Here is a 16,015-nt window from a genome sequence, read left to right on the forward strand (position 1 = left end):
CTCTGTGTGGCCTGGCCCCACCTTCCTCTACAGCCTCAGGCCCGCTGTGCTTCTGCCTCCACTAGGCCCCCTAGTTTCCTGAGCAGCCATGCTATTGAATTACTCACAGCCTTTGCCCACACTTCTCCATCCATCCCATTCACTTTCTCTGCCTGGTGACCTCTTATTCACCCTTTAAGACCCAGTGTAAATATCCTTTTGGAGACGCTTTCCCTGACCCTCCTGAAGCCACTAATATGCCTTGAATGTTTCTGTCTTGGAGCTCACATTGCATTGCAATTATCTATTGCCAAAATCCTGGCAGTTCCCATTTTCGAGTGTTTATTGTGTGGTGGGCACTGGGCTAAGCCCTGTGCATGCATGATCCTGTGTTATTCTCCCAGTAACCACATGAGGTGCATTCTGTTACAGCCCCACTTACAGATGAGGAAGCTAAGGCTCAGAGAAGTGGTGTGACTCACCCACCGCATGCAGCTGGAGGGTGACAGAACTGGGATTTGAGCCCAGATATCTTTGACTGTTTCTGACTCCTTCCATCTCCTGTTCCCTGGATCCTGCTATATCTCCTGAACCCCCACTGTTGGGCGTGTGAGGCACTAATCAAAGGGGTAGATGCAGCAGGGTGGCCATGGTGTGGGCAGGATGGGGAAATGGGGCTGGGCTTAACCTGGGGTGGAGGTGATAAGCAACTGTCAGCCCAGCTCCCCACGGCTAGGGGTTTCCTTTCCACCTTCCATTCCAAGCGGCTACCTGGGGACAGGCCTGCGGGACTCCAGGCCAAGCAGGTGGCATGGAGACAAACGCCATGGCAATCTGCCTCCTCTCTGGGGCCCAGAGGGGAGGGAGGACCTGAGAGAGCCCAGGGTGCTCACTGACACTTCTGGGCTAGATCCTGGGGAGGCAACTCCCTTTGAGCCTGGGTGTCTTCTGCCCTCCCAGAGGGACCCCAGCCTGCAAGGTCCCGTCCCAGCAGGGGAAATGCCACTTCCACCTCTGTCCCAGATGAATGGCTGGCTTTGGCCTCCCAGGAGACTGTCGGCTCCATCCAGGTACAAATGCCATCCCCTTCCCACCCCCACCCCCCTGGCCAGAGAGGAAGGAAGAGGGAGCAAGAGAGGAGGGAGGCGTGGGGTTGCCAAGCAAGGTAGGAGCAGGGACAGCGACAACAAAGCCCTCATTATACCAAGGCCACACGCAGCTCCAAGGCAAAGCAGGCATCGTGCCTGCCTCCCAGGACCTGGGCCTGGAGCTCCACCCGGACTTTCTGAGCTCCTAGCAATGCTCACCAGAGCTGGCTTGGAAGAGCGAGGCCCTGCCTCAGCTCTGAGTCCTGCCTCTGCTGAGAAGTCCTCCTGAAAGCACAGCATCCTCCCAAAAGCCAGAAGTGGTGATGGGAGGATGGCCGGTGAAGCCAGGCTGACTGGGGCTAGAAGCCAGGGTCTGTTGGATGGGCAGCTGTGTGACCTTGGACCCAAATGTGATAAAAATTCCTTCCTTGAAGGATTTTTATTTGAAGTAATGGGCTAAGGCACATAAAAGCACTCAGCATGGTCACCTGGCCGCAGAAGTGTTCAATCAGTGACAGGTGATCCTTGAAGCCTTCGTCCACCCACGAGCGAGGACTGTCAGCCCCTCCCAAGCTGCTCCTAGTTGAGGCCCTCCTGTGCCCAGGAGGTGGTGAGCCATTGGTGGCCTTCCTGGCAAGTGTGGAGGAGCACTGTTGTCCCCTCAGCCCCTGTCTCACTGTTCCTCCTCCGGAGGCCGGCCCTGCAGGTCCAGGAGGCCCTGCCTGGGCGGTTGGGGCATGATGGGTGGGATGCATCGCCAAGCTGGGGCGAGCAGCTCAGGTGACAGGTGGGGTGTCGGCGGCTCCTGTGCCTGGCACCTGACACGTCTGGGCAGACAATGCTGGCAATGTCCGAGCCCTCCAGGGAACACGCCACATCTGTGTCACAGCCAGGAAACAGGCCACCTGAGTAGCTCCGTTGTCCACTCAGGACGCAGCCCCGCCGCTGGCCGGGATGACCGGGATCCCCAGAGGCCCTGACGTGGGAAGGGGTGGTGCCCTGGGCAGGGGCTTTGGGGTTTGATACCTAGCCCCTCAGCATCTGGTGTTGGCCTGGTTCAGGTATTGGCCCTGCCACACTGGGGCTGGGGCTTGGGCAGTCCATTCCCTCTCGGGTTCCTCATCTGTAAAGGGACTAATCACAGCACTTCCTCATAGGGTTGTTGGGAGGAGTCGATGGCATAATGTACGTAATGTGGTTGGCACGGGGTCTGGTGTGGAGCAGGGCTTGGTGACCGCTTCTCTCCCAGCATGGGGGAAGGTCCAGCGCACGGTGTCCTTGGCTGAGTCTCCTGTAACCCAGGCTACTGTCCTTAGTTCCTGCTCTGAGCATGGAAGGAGGGGACTAGGGTCTCTGGAGCTGGCACAGAACTAGCATGTTGGCTGCAAAGAGCCCAGGCCTCTCCACCTCGGACTCCAGGAGCTCTGGGCTAATGCCCAGTGCAGGCCTCCTTCCACAGCAGCCAACACCAGCCCAGCATGGGGCCTCTCCCCTCCTTAAACTTCTATAGGGCTGGCTGCCCTTGGAGCCCAAACCTCTACCCAGGGAAGGGGCCTTGGGATTCCTGGGCAGGAGGCCAGGTCTGAGTCTCTCTACTGATTTGTCAAGAGGGCCAAGGATGGATCTCTGCAGGCATGGTCACTTCCTACTGGGTCCAGCCTACAGAGACACCCCCTGGGAGCAGGGAGGAGTCTTCATCTCCCATCTGTCTCCTTCCTCATTTGCTTTGAGCCTGTGCCCTGAGTTCCTGGTGCACCCCAAAATGAGCATTTGCATGGATGGGTGCGGGCATGCCTGTGTGCAGCATGTGGGCAGTGGGGGCGGGGCGGGCGGGGCAGGCGAGGGCTGCACGTCCTGCATTGTGGGCAGGCCCCCTGAGCATGTTCACTGAGCCATGTGTGGCATGCCTTGGAATGGAGGGGACGTGGTACCTTTTCATAGTCGCGTGTATCCATATGTCTTTCTACACGTGTGTGGTGTGTTGGTCTGTCTTGTCTCCCCTGTAGACGGGAAGCCCCGAGCCACGCGCCAGCAGGCACTATGGGAAGGTGACATCGAGACTAGCCCAGCCTAATCTGGGGTTCCTGGTCCTGCTCCGGGAGTCCTCCAGTCTGCAGCCCCCACCGAGGGAGGATTGACCAGCGCGGGGGTGGGGGTCCGAGAGTCAGGGGTCCGGGGGCCTGGCTTATAGCGTAGAGGACTCAGTGCTGGGCCGAGCCGATTAGGAGGCCCTGCCCCAGTGTCAGTGACCTTGGGCGAGGCCTTTGTTCTCCCTGGGGCACATTCACTCATCTGGAGGACACGGGGTCGGACTGATGATTTCTGCCCGCCCTGAGGCTCTGATGATCATGATTTTAAGTCGGGTGGTGGGGTGAGAGCCTGCTAAATTTGTTGGTGGAGGCAGCTGTGGCCAGAGCCTGGCCTGCCAGCCCCCCGCTCGGTCCTGGGTGTCCTGCTGAAGGGTGAGAGGAGAAGCCATGCCGGGCAGCGGCCCCAGCGAGAGGATGACGTGGCCAGGCCCGGCCACCCCCGCGGCCCCCCCAACCCACCCTCTCTCCTCAGCCCCGGGGACACCGCTCATCCCGCCCCTCACCCGGACCCACAGCCTCATGGCCATGTCCCTGCCAGGCAGTAGACGGGCCTCTGCTGGATCCCGCAGGTGAGTCTCCCCAGTGCCCGGAGCCTTGGCCTCTGAAGGTGGGGGCAGGGAGGGTCTCTGTCTCCAGTCCACCACCGGCTTGTTTTTGAGCAAGTCATTGCCCCAGTTTTCCCATCTTTAAAATGGGCTTGCTGACACTGGCCTCAGGAACTATTTACGGGCTCAAATGACACAGTGGGTATAAAAATTCTCTGAAGACTTAAACCATTGGATCCCTACCGCCACCAGTATTGTTGTTCGATCTTCACAGTTACTGCAGGAACGACATGCAGCCTTCCACCCAGGCTCCCCTGGCCTCCCCGTGTGCCCCTCCTCCTGTCCCTCCTCCTGCCTGCCCCATTCCTCTCCACCTCTGTTTCAGTCCATGCAGGGACCTTTCCCTCTGGGCTTGGGGGACCCTGGAAGTTAGGACCCTTGGTAGGGGTAGCTGGGACCCCACCCTTGGCCCGCAGCCCTGCTCAGCCTTCTGGGGAGTCCCGAGGACCGGCCTCCTTCTGGTTTTCCACCTTGATTTGCACTGTCTGTTCTGTCACCCCTGTCTGTGCATCCCCCCGCCACGCTTCTCTCCCCGGCGGTGACCCTGAAGTGGGGGCCCTTTGGGCCGCAGCGGCCTGGCGGTGTTCGCCCAGTGTCCGCAGCTGCCCACCAGCCAGAACGAGCACCTGCCTCTTCTTCCTGCCTCCAGGCGCACCTCTCCCCCCGTGAGCGTGCGGGATGCCCACGGCACCTCTTCCCTCAGTAGCAGCAGTAACTCGGGCTCCTGCAAGGGAAGTGACAGCAGCCCCACGCCCAGGTAACCAGCCACTCCCTCCCACCCGGCCTGGCCAAGCTGGCTGGGGCCCTGAGTGCCCTGGGGGTCGGGGGAGGTGGGCGTTCTAACCATCCCCAACTCTAGCACACTTCCCGGCTGTGTGACCTTGAGCAGGTCACTTCTCTCTGAGCCTCAGTTCCCATCTGTAAGATGGGTATGATCATACCCAGCTGCATGTAACCAAAGTCAGTAGCTGAAACAAACTGGGGGTGATGTTTTCAGAACAAGGGGCCAGAGGTGGGAAGCTCCCCGAAGTGTCAGGGACCCCATCTCCACCATCCTTGGTGTACAGCTGGCTCCTACACCTCCAGGCATCAGGTCAGCATCCAGGAAGGAAGAAGGTAGAAAGGCCAAAACCCCTGAGCCCCCAAAGACTCGTGTTTTTGAGACAGGACACATTCCCCAGGAAATTCTGTCTATACTGTGCTGGCTGGTGCCAGGTATGACTGGCTACAGGGAGAGTTAGTGGTTCCCAGTGTAGGGCCACCCAAGCAAACTGGGAGTTCTGTTGGAGAAAAGGCAAGAATGGATATTGGGAGGCAACTCATGGCGTCCGCCAGCCTGCTCTTCTAGGTGGTACACTGTGAGGGTGGCAGAGTGGAGTTGGTTTAGAAAGTGAAGTGTGTTACAAATGCAGCATGTGCTTTGGGCTCTCAGCAAAGAGGAAAGGCAGGATCGGGCTGGGGAGGCGGGTAAGGAGAGCAGTGGGTCCTCAGAGACCAGGACGTGCAGGCTGTGATGGCGGCGCCCATCCTGCTTCCCTGCGTTGAAATACAAGGAGCGCGAGGGGGGAGCACGGGCTTAGGATGTGATTCAGTCTGAGTCTCCGCTCCCTCATCTGTAAAGTGGAGCTTACAACCCGGAGGCTTCAGGGAGTTGATATCTGCACCCACCACACGCTGCTGCTGGCCCGTAACGCGTAACCGCTCTCATTAGGACTTTGGTTCAACTTGAGAATCGTAGGCAAGAGAAGGCCAGGAGACTCTGGCCTGCAGCTCCCATGGCCAGAGCTCCTCCTGGGAAGGCTTGTCTTGAGTGAGTGTCATTTGTGTGACCAGATCACACCGAGGCAGCAGTTCTGAGTTTTCCACCATGACACTCATGATGGGTGACACACATATGCTGGACCCATGCCCCAGCATCCTGTCTGTAACTGCACCCAGAAAGGGGGGTGTGGTGGTGTGTGAGTGAGATTGATGATGCATTAATTTACCTTTTGAAATGTGTATAATTGGCAACTTTAATACTTTTTTATTGGTAGCAGATTTTTGCCACACATGTCATAACTGCAACCCATGGGGGCAGTCCCAACCCTGAGGCTGAGAGCTGCTTCCATGCAAGGGTCTCCTTGCCACCATCAGAGTTGCTGGTGAGCAGTGCCTCGGCTCTGGCCTCACTATAAGTAGCCAGGTGTTCCAAGGCATGAATAGCTGAGGGACATGAATTGTAGTATACTTCCTCTTCTCAGGTACATATAGTATATATGTAAATATATACTATATTGAAAAATATTTTTTCCCACAAAGAGCTAGTGACTAAAAATATATGAGTGTTAAATGCTATATTGAGAAGGAAAACTCGTGAAAGCAAATGGAAAAAAGTTAAAATAGTTACTTCCTTTATAATCCCCAGCTCTTACTAGTTTAAGTAATCCTGGTTCCTCCACCCCGGCACAGGGAAAAGGCCTCTTTTTCTCACCACAGCTCTGGGTCCCTCTCGCCAAAGCCTTTGCAGGGCACCACCAGGATGTCTACTGGCCTAACACTTGGGGCTCAGGGCCCTTGCTGGCTTCCTCTCTTTTGGAAGGAGATTTCTTAGAGCCCATCAGAGGGGACCCCAAGGTCCCACCCGACACCGCGCCTCTGCCCCTTGCCACACAGAAAACAGGCCAGTGTGTGACTTGACTTGAGTTAAACTTAGAGGCCAGGAGCTGAGTGAGCAGAAGAGAATCGTTTCTCTTTCCCTCCACTTCTGTCCACACTTTCTCTTCAACAGTTTACGATTTACAAATACTTTTTCCTTGGTAAACGTTAGACAGCTTCCCCAAAACTTTTAAAACTGCCTCCAACTTGGCTCCTTCAGCAAATGGGCCCCACCAGGGCCTGTCTTGTCTACACCCATAAAATGTGATTGCCTCTTGCTAGACCTGGGACTCCCCGTCCCCTAAAGGAACAGAGTTGGATGGCAGCAAGGCCTCTGCCAAATTGTGTGGGAACACGCCCAGGTGTTCAAGCCAAAATCCAAGGAGGTTTCTTCCCAAACAGAACAGCCGGCAGGAAGCTGTGAGTTGAGGCGGCCCGGCCGTGGTCTGCTGGTGGCATTGAGGTGTTCCCCTTCCCTGGGTGAAAGCCTCGGCCCTCCCTCCTCCACCGGGTGGGAACTCCTCCTCCTCGGCCCTGGTGGGACCAGGCGTGCTCACCACACACACGCACACACACACACACACACACACACATGCGTGCGCGTGTCTGCGCCACCCTGTGCTAGGGTGTATATGGCTGCTGGGAGTGGTACATGTCCAGCCTGCTGCCACTGCAGGGTACAGCTGTGAACAGGGCGATGCCCAGAGACAGCCAGTGTTCACATGTGTGCTCACGTATGCCTCCAGAGCATGCACATGCAGATGAAAAGGGTCTGCCTGCGTTTGTGTGAACATGAGCTGGTGTCCTAGAGCAGTTGACCCTGGACCAACAAGGGGGTTGGGGTACTGACCCCTCGTGCAGTTGAAAATCCGCATATAACTTTTTACTCCTGCAAAACGTAACTGCTAATATCCTACTGTTGACCAGAAGCGTTCCTGATTACGTAATTAGTTGATTGACATGTATTTGGTGTGTTATATGTATTATAAACTATACAGTAAGCCCCCTACATACGAACGAGTTCTATTCCAAGAGCGCATTCGTAAGTCCAATTTGTTCGTAAGTCCCACAAAGTTAGCCTAGGTACCCAACTAACACAATTGGCTATATAGTTCTGTACTGTAATAGGTTTATAATACTTTTCACATAAATAATACATAAAAAACAAACACAAAAAATAAAGAAAACATTTTTAATCTTACAGTACAGTACCTTGAAAAGCACACCAGCCATGTGAACTAACTTATGTGATTGGACATGGGAACGCACGTTCATCTTTGAAAGTTTGCAACTTGAAGGTTCATATGTAGGGGACTTACTGTATTCTTACAATAAAGTAAGCTAGAGAAAAGAAAATGTTAAGAAAATTATAAGGAAGAGAAAATACATTTACAGCAATATACTGTATTTATTGATACTGTAAGTTTACATTGTTTTTAAAATGAATCGTCTGTCAGTACATCAATATTGTCTTATATGATACAAAACACTGTAGCTGTTACATGTATTACTAAGACTAGACATCAAAAATGAGAAGATCATGTGAAAAAGAAATTCATATTTATTTACAGGTATAGTGTGCATGCATCGATAACAGAGAAGCTAACAATGGTTGCCTAGCTTATCTAATGAATGAATCATTATAAAATTTTTATGGCCTGCAGTATTACAGTCATATTCAAAATATTGTATTAGAAACATTGTTACATTTTTCTAAAAACGACTTACCTGTGATGATAGGCTGATAGGCAGTTTCTCCAATTAGGAGAGAAAGGCATACTGTAGGGTAATGTGATTCTTTGAAAGCAAAGTTGTAGAACACTAAGAAAACGAACGCATTATTAATTTTATATCAACTATCACCCACCTTATGCCAGTGTAAGGACAGGCTGCCACTTCAGTACCAGTCTTGCACACAGCGTTCTACACGATGAATGCTGAGGCGGTGGTGATGATGACAACACAGAAATGGCTCAAACGGTTGCTGCCATACAGTTACTAGATTTTCACACGAAATCACTCATACACATACACAGCAGATAAATCCTTGCCCACCGTGCAGGCCTCAGGATAATTACACGGAGGGGGAGACCTCTCCCACCCTCAGCCTTGGTCTCTGGGTTGGGAGAGTGGACACCTGAGCTCTGGGCTGCGGCGCCGGGACTGGGTTGGCAGAGGTGGCGTCACCCCGGGTGGCACCAGGCTGGTGCACGCACTCTGTGACGTGTCTCCCCAGCCCGATCTAGAGGAGCCCTGAGCTCCCCACCCTGACGCTGTGCTCGTCACTCGAAAGAGCCTTAATAAAACCCACCTCCCAAAGGGGCTGCGTGTTCTCGTGCCCACGGGGCCCCATGTGGGAGGCCTGGCCTGCAGCACTCCAGTGGCCAGGGGACCAGGATGGGTAGGCGGGGCCCCTGGCTCCTGGAGGCACAGCGCCTCGCCAGGCCCCTTCCTCCCTCCCTGCTGACAAGCGTCCCCGGCAGGCGCGCCATGAAGTACACGCTGTGCAGTGACAACCATGGCATCAAGCCCCCCACCCCGGAGCAGTACCTGACCCCCCTGCAGCAGAAGGAGGTGTGCATCCGGCATCTGAAGGCCCGGCTGAAGGACACGCAGGACCGGCTCCAGGACCGGTAAGCGGGTGGCCAGGGCCCTGCAGTATCTCTGGGAGGAAGGCGTGGCTGGGGGCTCCTCTGTCAGCAAAACCTCACCTGTCCCTGCCCTCCCCTCAGCTGCTCCTTGAAGCATCAGGTAGCTGCTTGGGGCCAGGCCGGGAGCAGTTTCCCCTGTGAGGGTCTATCGGGCCTCCCACCCAAGGCAGTGCTCTGCCAGTTGTAGCCTGGCAGCCCCTTTTGGCCACTTCTCATGCCCTGGCTCCTTTCTACCTGGGGAGGAGCGGCACAGGGCATTCTTCCTGGCTGACCTGTCTCTGTGGGGGAGAAACAACCCCTTAGCCCTCCTTTGCTTCCTCCCAGGGTGTCACCAGGTGCTCATGACCCACCAGTTCAGGCCCCAGAAGCCTTCCTCCTCATCCACTTATAGATGATGTAAGATCGTGAGAAACCTTCCTCTGAGCTCCCAGCCAGCCCAGGGGTCTCCCAGGAGCCCCCATGGGCCCGTCTGAGCTCATTCCCCAGACCTGATCCTCCCGGCCTCCCCGTTTCCAGGCTGGCGGCTTCATCTTTATGATCGAAGCTTCAGGGCTGCCCTCTGATCTCTTCATCACCTACCCATCTTCTCCAGACTGTGTCGATTCAGATACGCAGCCGACTGTGAGCTGGACAGGGTGCCGTGCAGGGCGCTGGAGGGCAGGCGGGGAGGCCACCACTACCACACCTTCCTTCATCTTTTCTTTCTTTCTTTCTTTTTAATATAACTGCTTTATTGAGATATAATTCGCATACCGTACAATTCACCTATCTAAAGTAAACAATTTAGTGATTTTTAGTATATTCACAGAACGGTGCAACCATCAACAGTATCTAATTCTAGAACAGTTCCATCACTCCAGAAAGAAACCCTGTTCCCAGTAGCAATCACGTGCCATCTCTCCCCAGCCACCCCGTCCCTGGCAACCACTCATCTTTCTGCCTCTGTGGATTTGTCTATTATATTCCATGTAAATTGGAGCATACAGTGAGCATGACTGTGTCTTTCTTGACCAGAGCTCTGCCAGGTAGCTGATCCAGTTTGTATCTGTTGTGCTTTTGAACTTGGGGAGGGTAGAGGTGGCATTCTGTGGACCTCCTTGTCTGTAGTGCTAGGATTTCTGTTTATATTTCCCACTGTCTTCTCACTGATGCCCTGGGTCTGCTTGGCCATTTACACTGATGTCCTCAGGAAGCAGACAGCCCATCTCCCTGCTTCCTTTCTAGGGCCACCCTGTGGCTCAGAGCAAACAGTCTGCCCTGTGTGGTTTGGGCAGGACGCCCTGTAGTGGACATGCCTGCACCTCAGCTCCCCGGCCTCTCCGCCTGATACTCTTGCAGTACCTGTGGCCGTTCTTTACTTGCTGTATTGTCACCCTCCTCACAGGCTCTGAACATTCAGTCTGATACCTCTCATTCCCGCAGTAGCCTACTTCCTCCTCAAAGAAGGAGCTCTGCTTTTACACTCTGTGCTTTCACATATTGTGTCCCCACTTCTAAGATACCCTTTCTCTCATCTTGCTTCCTTGGAAAACTCATCCTATAAGACCCAGTTCAAATGTAATGTCCTGCAGCCCCCTGAGACCTAGACAGGGCTGGGAAGCCATAGCTCTGGGGTCCTGCTGGCTCCCAGGAGGAGTGGGGCCCAGCTGAGCTGAGCATGCCCAGTCCCTCCTTTCAAACTCACTCTTCCTCCCAGGGCTCAGAGTCAGTGAGGAGGGTTATCCTAGGGTGAGCCCCCACCCTGAGGCAGGAGGAATGAACATTATCCCCACACCTGTGGGGATGTCTGTTATCATGGCTCTTGAGCAGCTCCAGGTCCCTGCTGCCATCCCACCTCCATCACCAAGCTGTATCCTGTTGGGCAGCCCTTCCCCTCCTTCCCCTTCCAGTGGATGCCATTGCTGACCTTGTGGCCACTGCAGCCCCGCAGGCCCAGTCCCTTCAGTGTTTTGTGGAGTGAGATTCCTGGGCCCATTTCCTGAATTTCTAATTTGACTTTGAAAAGTGCATGGTGCTTGATCTGGGTCGGTCACTCTGCTGGACTCATAAAATCCAAAGTGATGGTCATGCCATTTTGGATTTTATGTACGTGAATGTAGGGTTTGGGCTGAGTGGCTGCGTGTGGGCCGGATCACTAAGACGTTTGCTGAAGGAGGAACACCCAGGGTGGGAGTTCAGTCCCATGAATGAGTCTCCTCCTTTCTCACTGCTTTTCGTCCATCCTGTTCAGTCTCACCCTGGCTTTACCTCCAGACTCGATGGCATCATTTTCTACTTCACCTCCCTCCCCTGCACCCCCCGGATTCATCTATGCCTCAGGGATTTTAAAAGCCTGAGAGCTTCTGGACAAGAGTCTTCTGACCGTCTAGTTTGCCTGCTCTTGCCTCTTCTTTCGGGAATAGCTCTGTGCCTTTTTTGGCAATCTTCTGGGTCTTCCCTCTCTACAGTAGATACAGAGAGGAAACATCTAGCATGGATAAAAGACAGCCACTCTGTTCTCATCATTCTCCTCTGATTCATCCACCACTTCTCATCCCTCCACTTGAGGGAAGATGTAAAATTATCAGCTACATTCAAGGCAGTAATTTCTCTCATAGAAACAAAGTGGCTCATCACCCTCTCCCCGGGGTCTCTGGCCAAATAGCCCTCCATTGAAAATTTCCACCACCGGCTTTTGTAGGAGGCCACATCCCTTTCTGCAGAGTAGAGATTTTAGGTTTAGTTTTTGTTGTTTTATGTTAAGATTTTTAAATGGATGTATTAAGTTTTTATAGCGGTAGCATCTTTAAACTGAGAATCTTTATCGTCTACTGTCTTCTCTGAGTAGTGGATGTAAATGTGGACAGTCGTCTGCATTTTGGCTCTAGGGGGTGGGAATGAGGTGGTGGCTCATTCTTGTCCCTGAAGAGGAGGCCTCTCGTGTCCTGACCGCTGGCCCCTCTCCCATCCCCACTGCTTCCCCGATGGAGTAAAGAGGGTGAAGAAGGAGCTCTGAGTTGTTCCTTTGTTTTCAGCTCTGAGGGGCAGCAGCACAGGCCCTGTGTCCTTGGGGACAGCCCCCTCCTTGTCTGTCCTTGGTGACGGTGACAGGCCAGGCAGTGAGCATGTGTGTCTCATCTGCTCACAGGGACACGGAGATCGATGACCTGAAGATGCAGCTGTCGCGCATGCAGGAGGACTGGATCGAGGAGGAGTGCCACCGCGTGGAGGCCCAGCTGGCCCTGAAGGAGGCCCGCAAGGAGATCAAGCAGCTCAAGCAGGTCATCGACACCGTCAAGAACAGCCTGATTGACAAGGACAAGGGGCTGCAGAAGTACTTCGTGGACATCAACATCCAGAACAAGAAGCTGGAGACGCTGCTGCACAGCATGGAGGTGGCCCAGAACGGCTTCGCCAAGGAGGACGGCGCCGCTGAGTCGGCTGGCGGGTCCCCCGCCCGCTCCCTTACCCGCAGCTCCACCTACACAAAGCTGAGCGACCCCGCTGTCTGCGGCGACCGCCTGCCCGGTGACCACCCCGGCGTCTCTGTGGAGGACGGGGCTGACAGTGGCTTCGTGGCGACCGACGACACTCTGAGCCGGACGGATGCACTGGAGGCCAGCAGCCTGCTGTCTTCGGGGGTGGACTGCGGCCCTGAGGAAGGCTCCTCGCTGCACGGCTCCTTCAGCCTGGGCCCCCGCTTCCCCGCCAGCAACACCTACGAGAAGCTGCTGTGCGGCACGGAGGCTGGCGTGCAGGCCAGCTGCATGCAGGAGCGCGCCATCCAGACGGACTTCGTGCAGTACCAGCCGGACCTGGACACCATCCTGGAGAAAGTGACCAAGGCCCAGGTCTGCGGGACAGTCCCCAAGCCAGGGGACAGGTGCCTGGAGTCGGATCCCCACCCCCTGGGGCCCAGAGACCCCAACTCTGCAGTGGTGGTGATGGTGGGTGACGAGCTCGAGGCCCCGGAGCCCATCACCCGGGGGCCCACCCCACACCACCCTAGTGCCAACCCAAACCCCAGCCTGTCGGTGAGCGTGGCGTGCCCCGTGGAAGAGGAGGAGGAGGCGGCCGCAGCCGAGAAGGAGCCCAAGAGCTACTGGAGCCGCCACTACATCGTGGATCTGCTGGCGGTGGTGGTGCCGGCCGTGCCCACGGTGGCCTGGCTCTGCCGCTCCCAGCGGCGCCAGGGCCAGCCCATTTACAACATCAGCTCCCTGCTGCGGGGCTGCTGCACCGTGGCCTTGCACTCCATCCGCAGGATCAGCTGCCGCTCGCTGAGCCAGCAGGGCCCAAGCGCCAGCACGGCAGGCGGCAGCTCCCAGCTCTGAGCGGGCCCCATCCTGGCCCGGGCTCCGGCGGCCTGACTACCGATTGTAGGGGTGCCGTCCTCCCTCTCGCACCTTCCCGTGGGGCATCATCTTATTTATTTAGTTTTGGGTTTGGAGGCGGTGTTTTCAGAATGGTAACAGTGTCAGGGGCTGGGAGCGGGGGTTAGGGGAAGGTGTCCCAAAACTTCAACAGGAGAGAAGGGAAGAGAGACCAAGGGCAGGGAGGCACAGGGATGGGACACACTGCAGAGAAAGAAGGTGGTGAGGCCCCCAACCTGGCCCCCCTGCCCACCTGGCCTCTCACACAGGGCAGCCCCTGCTCAGGAAGTCTCTGGTGTGCTGATCGGGGGAGGCCGGGCTTGACTTGTCTGCCAAGCCTCCCCGTCCTCCACCCCCATGTCCTGTCCAGTTCCCTGCTCACCCCAAGCCTTTTCTCCCAAGCCACCCCTTGCCCTCAGCCCGGGCTTCTGGGCCGGTATTACCTCCTCAGATGGAGGCAGCTGCGACCCAAAGTACAGGCACCTGACCGGGACTCCGAGCAGGTCTGGAACCGCTTGGCCTGGGCTGAGCTCCACCCCCTTCAGGCTGCTCCCCGCTTTGGGATTCAGGAGCACAGTCAAGGCCATGGGCTGGAGGAAAGATGGTGATGGGCAGAGGGCAGTGTGGGTTCTGTGTCTGTCTGTTCATCCCAGAGCTTCCCCACATCTGTTTTCCTCCTGGCGCTTCTGAGTGTGTCAGATAATTTTGTGAGAGCCGGACAGGCGAGTGCCAGGGTGTGAACGCTAGCCTGAGCCCAGCTCCTGTCTGGAGAGCTGCCAGCAGGAAAGGAGGAGGCGGGGGCTGGCAGCTTAAGGGGGCACCTCCAGCCTTCTGAGACAGGGCCCTGCAGCCTGGGAGGCAGGGCTGGACTCAGCAACGGCCAGCTGACTGCTCCAGGTTTGACTGCCCTGGAACTTGCCCTCGTTTTTCTGGGGACCTTAGGACCAACTTCTGCTTTGCACTGTGTTCACTTTGGGGCTTGGTTCTCACGCATCCCAGGGTCTCCTGTGAGGTGGCTGCTTGCTTTCTAGGATGAGGATTCCTAAATCTTACACCTTTCTGCCTCTGAGGGGAATTCCAGCAGGATGAATGGCAAGATGAGGTTTTGAAGCCATGATGTCCGTCCAGGCCTAAGCAGGGTGCCCTGGGATGTTTCCCAGGTAGGGGATGGAGTGGGGCTCCCAGCCCACGCCCAGTCAGCCTGGGAAGGTTCACTGGCCCCCCTCCTTCCCCGGAACCACATCTAGGTCCCCCTGCAAAGCTGCTGACATTTTATTAGCATTATTATTTTACAGAGTAAACCCATTCCTCTTCCTCTGCAGGGCTTATACCTATCTCGTCATCCTACCCACTCTTCAGAGTTAGGCACTACATTGGGGGTGGGGCGGTGTTGGTGGGACCCTGTATCTCACTCACCCCTCTGGCCTAGGGGCCACTCTGGTTCTGCCAAGGTTGCTTGCCCACCCCCGCTGCTCCGACAGCTGTTGCCTGATTCGTGGGCTCTGCCCTTCCTCTCTGTGCCCCCTGCTTGAGGGGGGATGCCTGCATGCACTGGGGGTGGGCAGCCGGCCCAGCCATCAGGGGGAGAGCCCCTCTGCCACGCGCTTTGTGCCTCCAAAGCTCCCCTTCCTCGCTCTGGGCCTCAGACCTGCCATCCTTTGTGGAGCACCCCTCCACCCCAGTCGAACCAAACCCAAACTCTAGGGGCCGGGCTGGGCTGCCCCACAGGACCTGGGGGTCGTGACGTGGAGGGGCAGTGGACAAACCCAATCCAAAGCCAAGCCAGGACTGGCTGCGGACCCCGCCTCCCGTGCCGCGTACTCACGGAGCTGCGTGGTGTCTCCTTAGAAATAGTCAAAAGCTTTGCCGAGAAAATAAATGTATGACTATTATATTTGACAACATAAAATCTATATATTTTTCACCACTGGAATCTAGTCGAGCTGCGTAGCCCCTCTGCTCCGGTCTGCGTCTTGCTGTCTGTGGCCTTCCTACTGTGTCTTGTGTTTTGATGGATGTGGTCAGGGCCGGGGCTGTGGTCCGTTCTGTCCCTGATGCTGGAGGAGCCCCTCGTGAAGAGCGTGGACCGAGGACTGTGGACAAGGTGAGCGGAGCTGGCGCCGCCCTCTGCTCCTGCTGTGGCTCGAGACCTGCCTGTCTGGTCAGAGGGGCTCCAGCCCACAGTGTTGTGGGGGGGGGGCCTCTCTTCCGGGGGGTCTGGTGGGACCTTGACGGGCTTTGCCTCTTGTCGGTGGAGGAGGCAGCTCTCTGGCCCAGGCCTGGGACAGACGCTGGGACCACGTCGGCCAGGCCCCGGCTCGTGTGTGTGTGCGTGTGTGTGCTCGGTATCCTGCATCTATGCAAAAGGGGCAGCGCTGCCTGGGCAGCTCCCAGCGGTGGAGGCGGAGGCGCAGCGGCCCACGGGCTCAGGCTCCAAGCCCTGACTGCAGGACACAGGATGTGGGGCCAGGACGCAAGGCCAGGGCCCGGGGGCCTCCCGCTGAGTGCTCATCCTCCAAGGCTCCCCTTTCCCTTCCTGCTTAATACCACCTCCTGCTGGCCTGTGACCTTTCCCTCCCGCCCTCCGCTTCTGCAGCAGAAATCTTTGGGGTC

The 16,015-nt window shown here is 56.2% G+C and overlaps 1 protein-coding gene across 3 annotated transcripts in view; it reads left to right on the top strand.

The window, feature by feature from the left end:
• The window catches only part of SNPH (syntaphilin), a 40,118-nt gene extending 24,567 nt beyond the window's left edge, over nucleotides 1-15,551 (top strand). The window contains exons 3-6 of one of the 3 annotated variants that reach the window (XM_061208331.1): nucleotides 3,630-3,726; nucleotides 4,412-4,519; nucleotides 8,883-9,032; nucleotides 12,178-15,551. In XM_061208331.1, coding sequence (XP_061064314.1) covers nucleotides 3,677-3,726; nucleotides 4,412-4,519; nucleotides 8,883-9,032; nucleotides 12,178-13,363 — 1,494 coding nt within the window. In that variant the 5' untranslated portion in view covers nucleotides 3,630-3,676 and the 3' untranslated portion in view covers nucleotides 13,364-15,551. Of the gene's footprint in view, nucleotides 1-3,445; nucleotides 3,727-4,411; nucleotides 4,520-8,882; nucleotides 9,033-12,177 lie in introns of those variants that run through there. The other 2 variants (XM_061208330.1, XM_061208332.1) reach the window with 2 other exon arrangements.
• Nucleotides 15,552-16,015: the final 464 nt, after the last annotated feature.

The sequence above is a fragment of the Eubalaena glacialis genome, chromosome 13, assembly GCF_028564815.1.
Source record: "Eubalaena glacialis isolate mEubGla1 chromosome 13, mEubGla1.1.hap2.+ XY, whole genome shotgun sequence".
Classification (NCBI taxonomy): Eukaryota; Metazoa; Chordata; class Mammalia; order Artiodactyla; family Balaenidae; genus Eubalaena; species Eubalaena glacialis.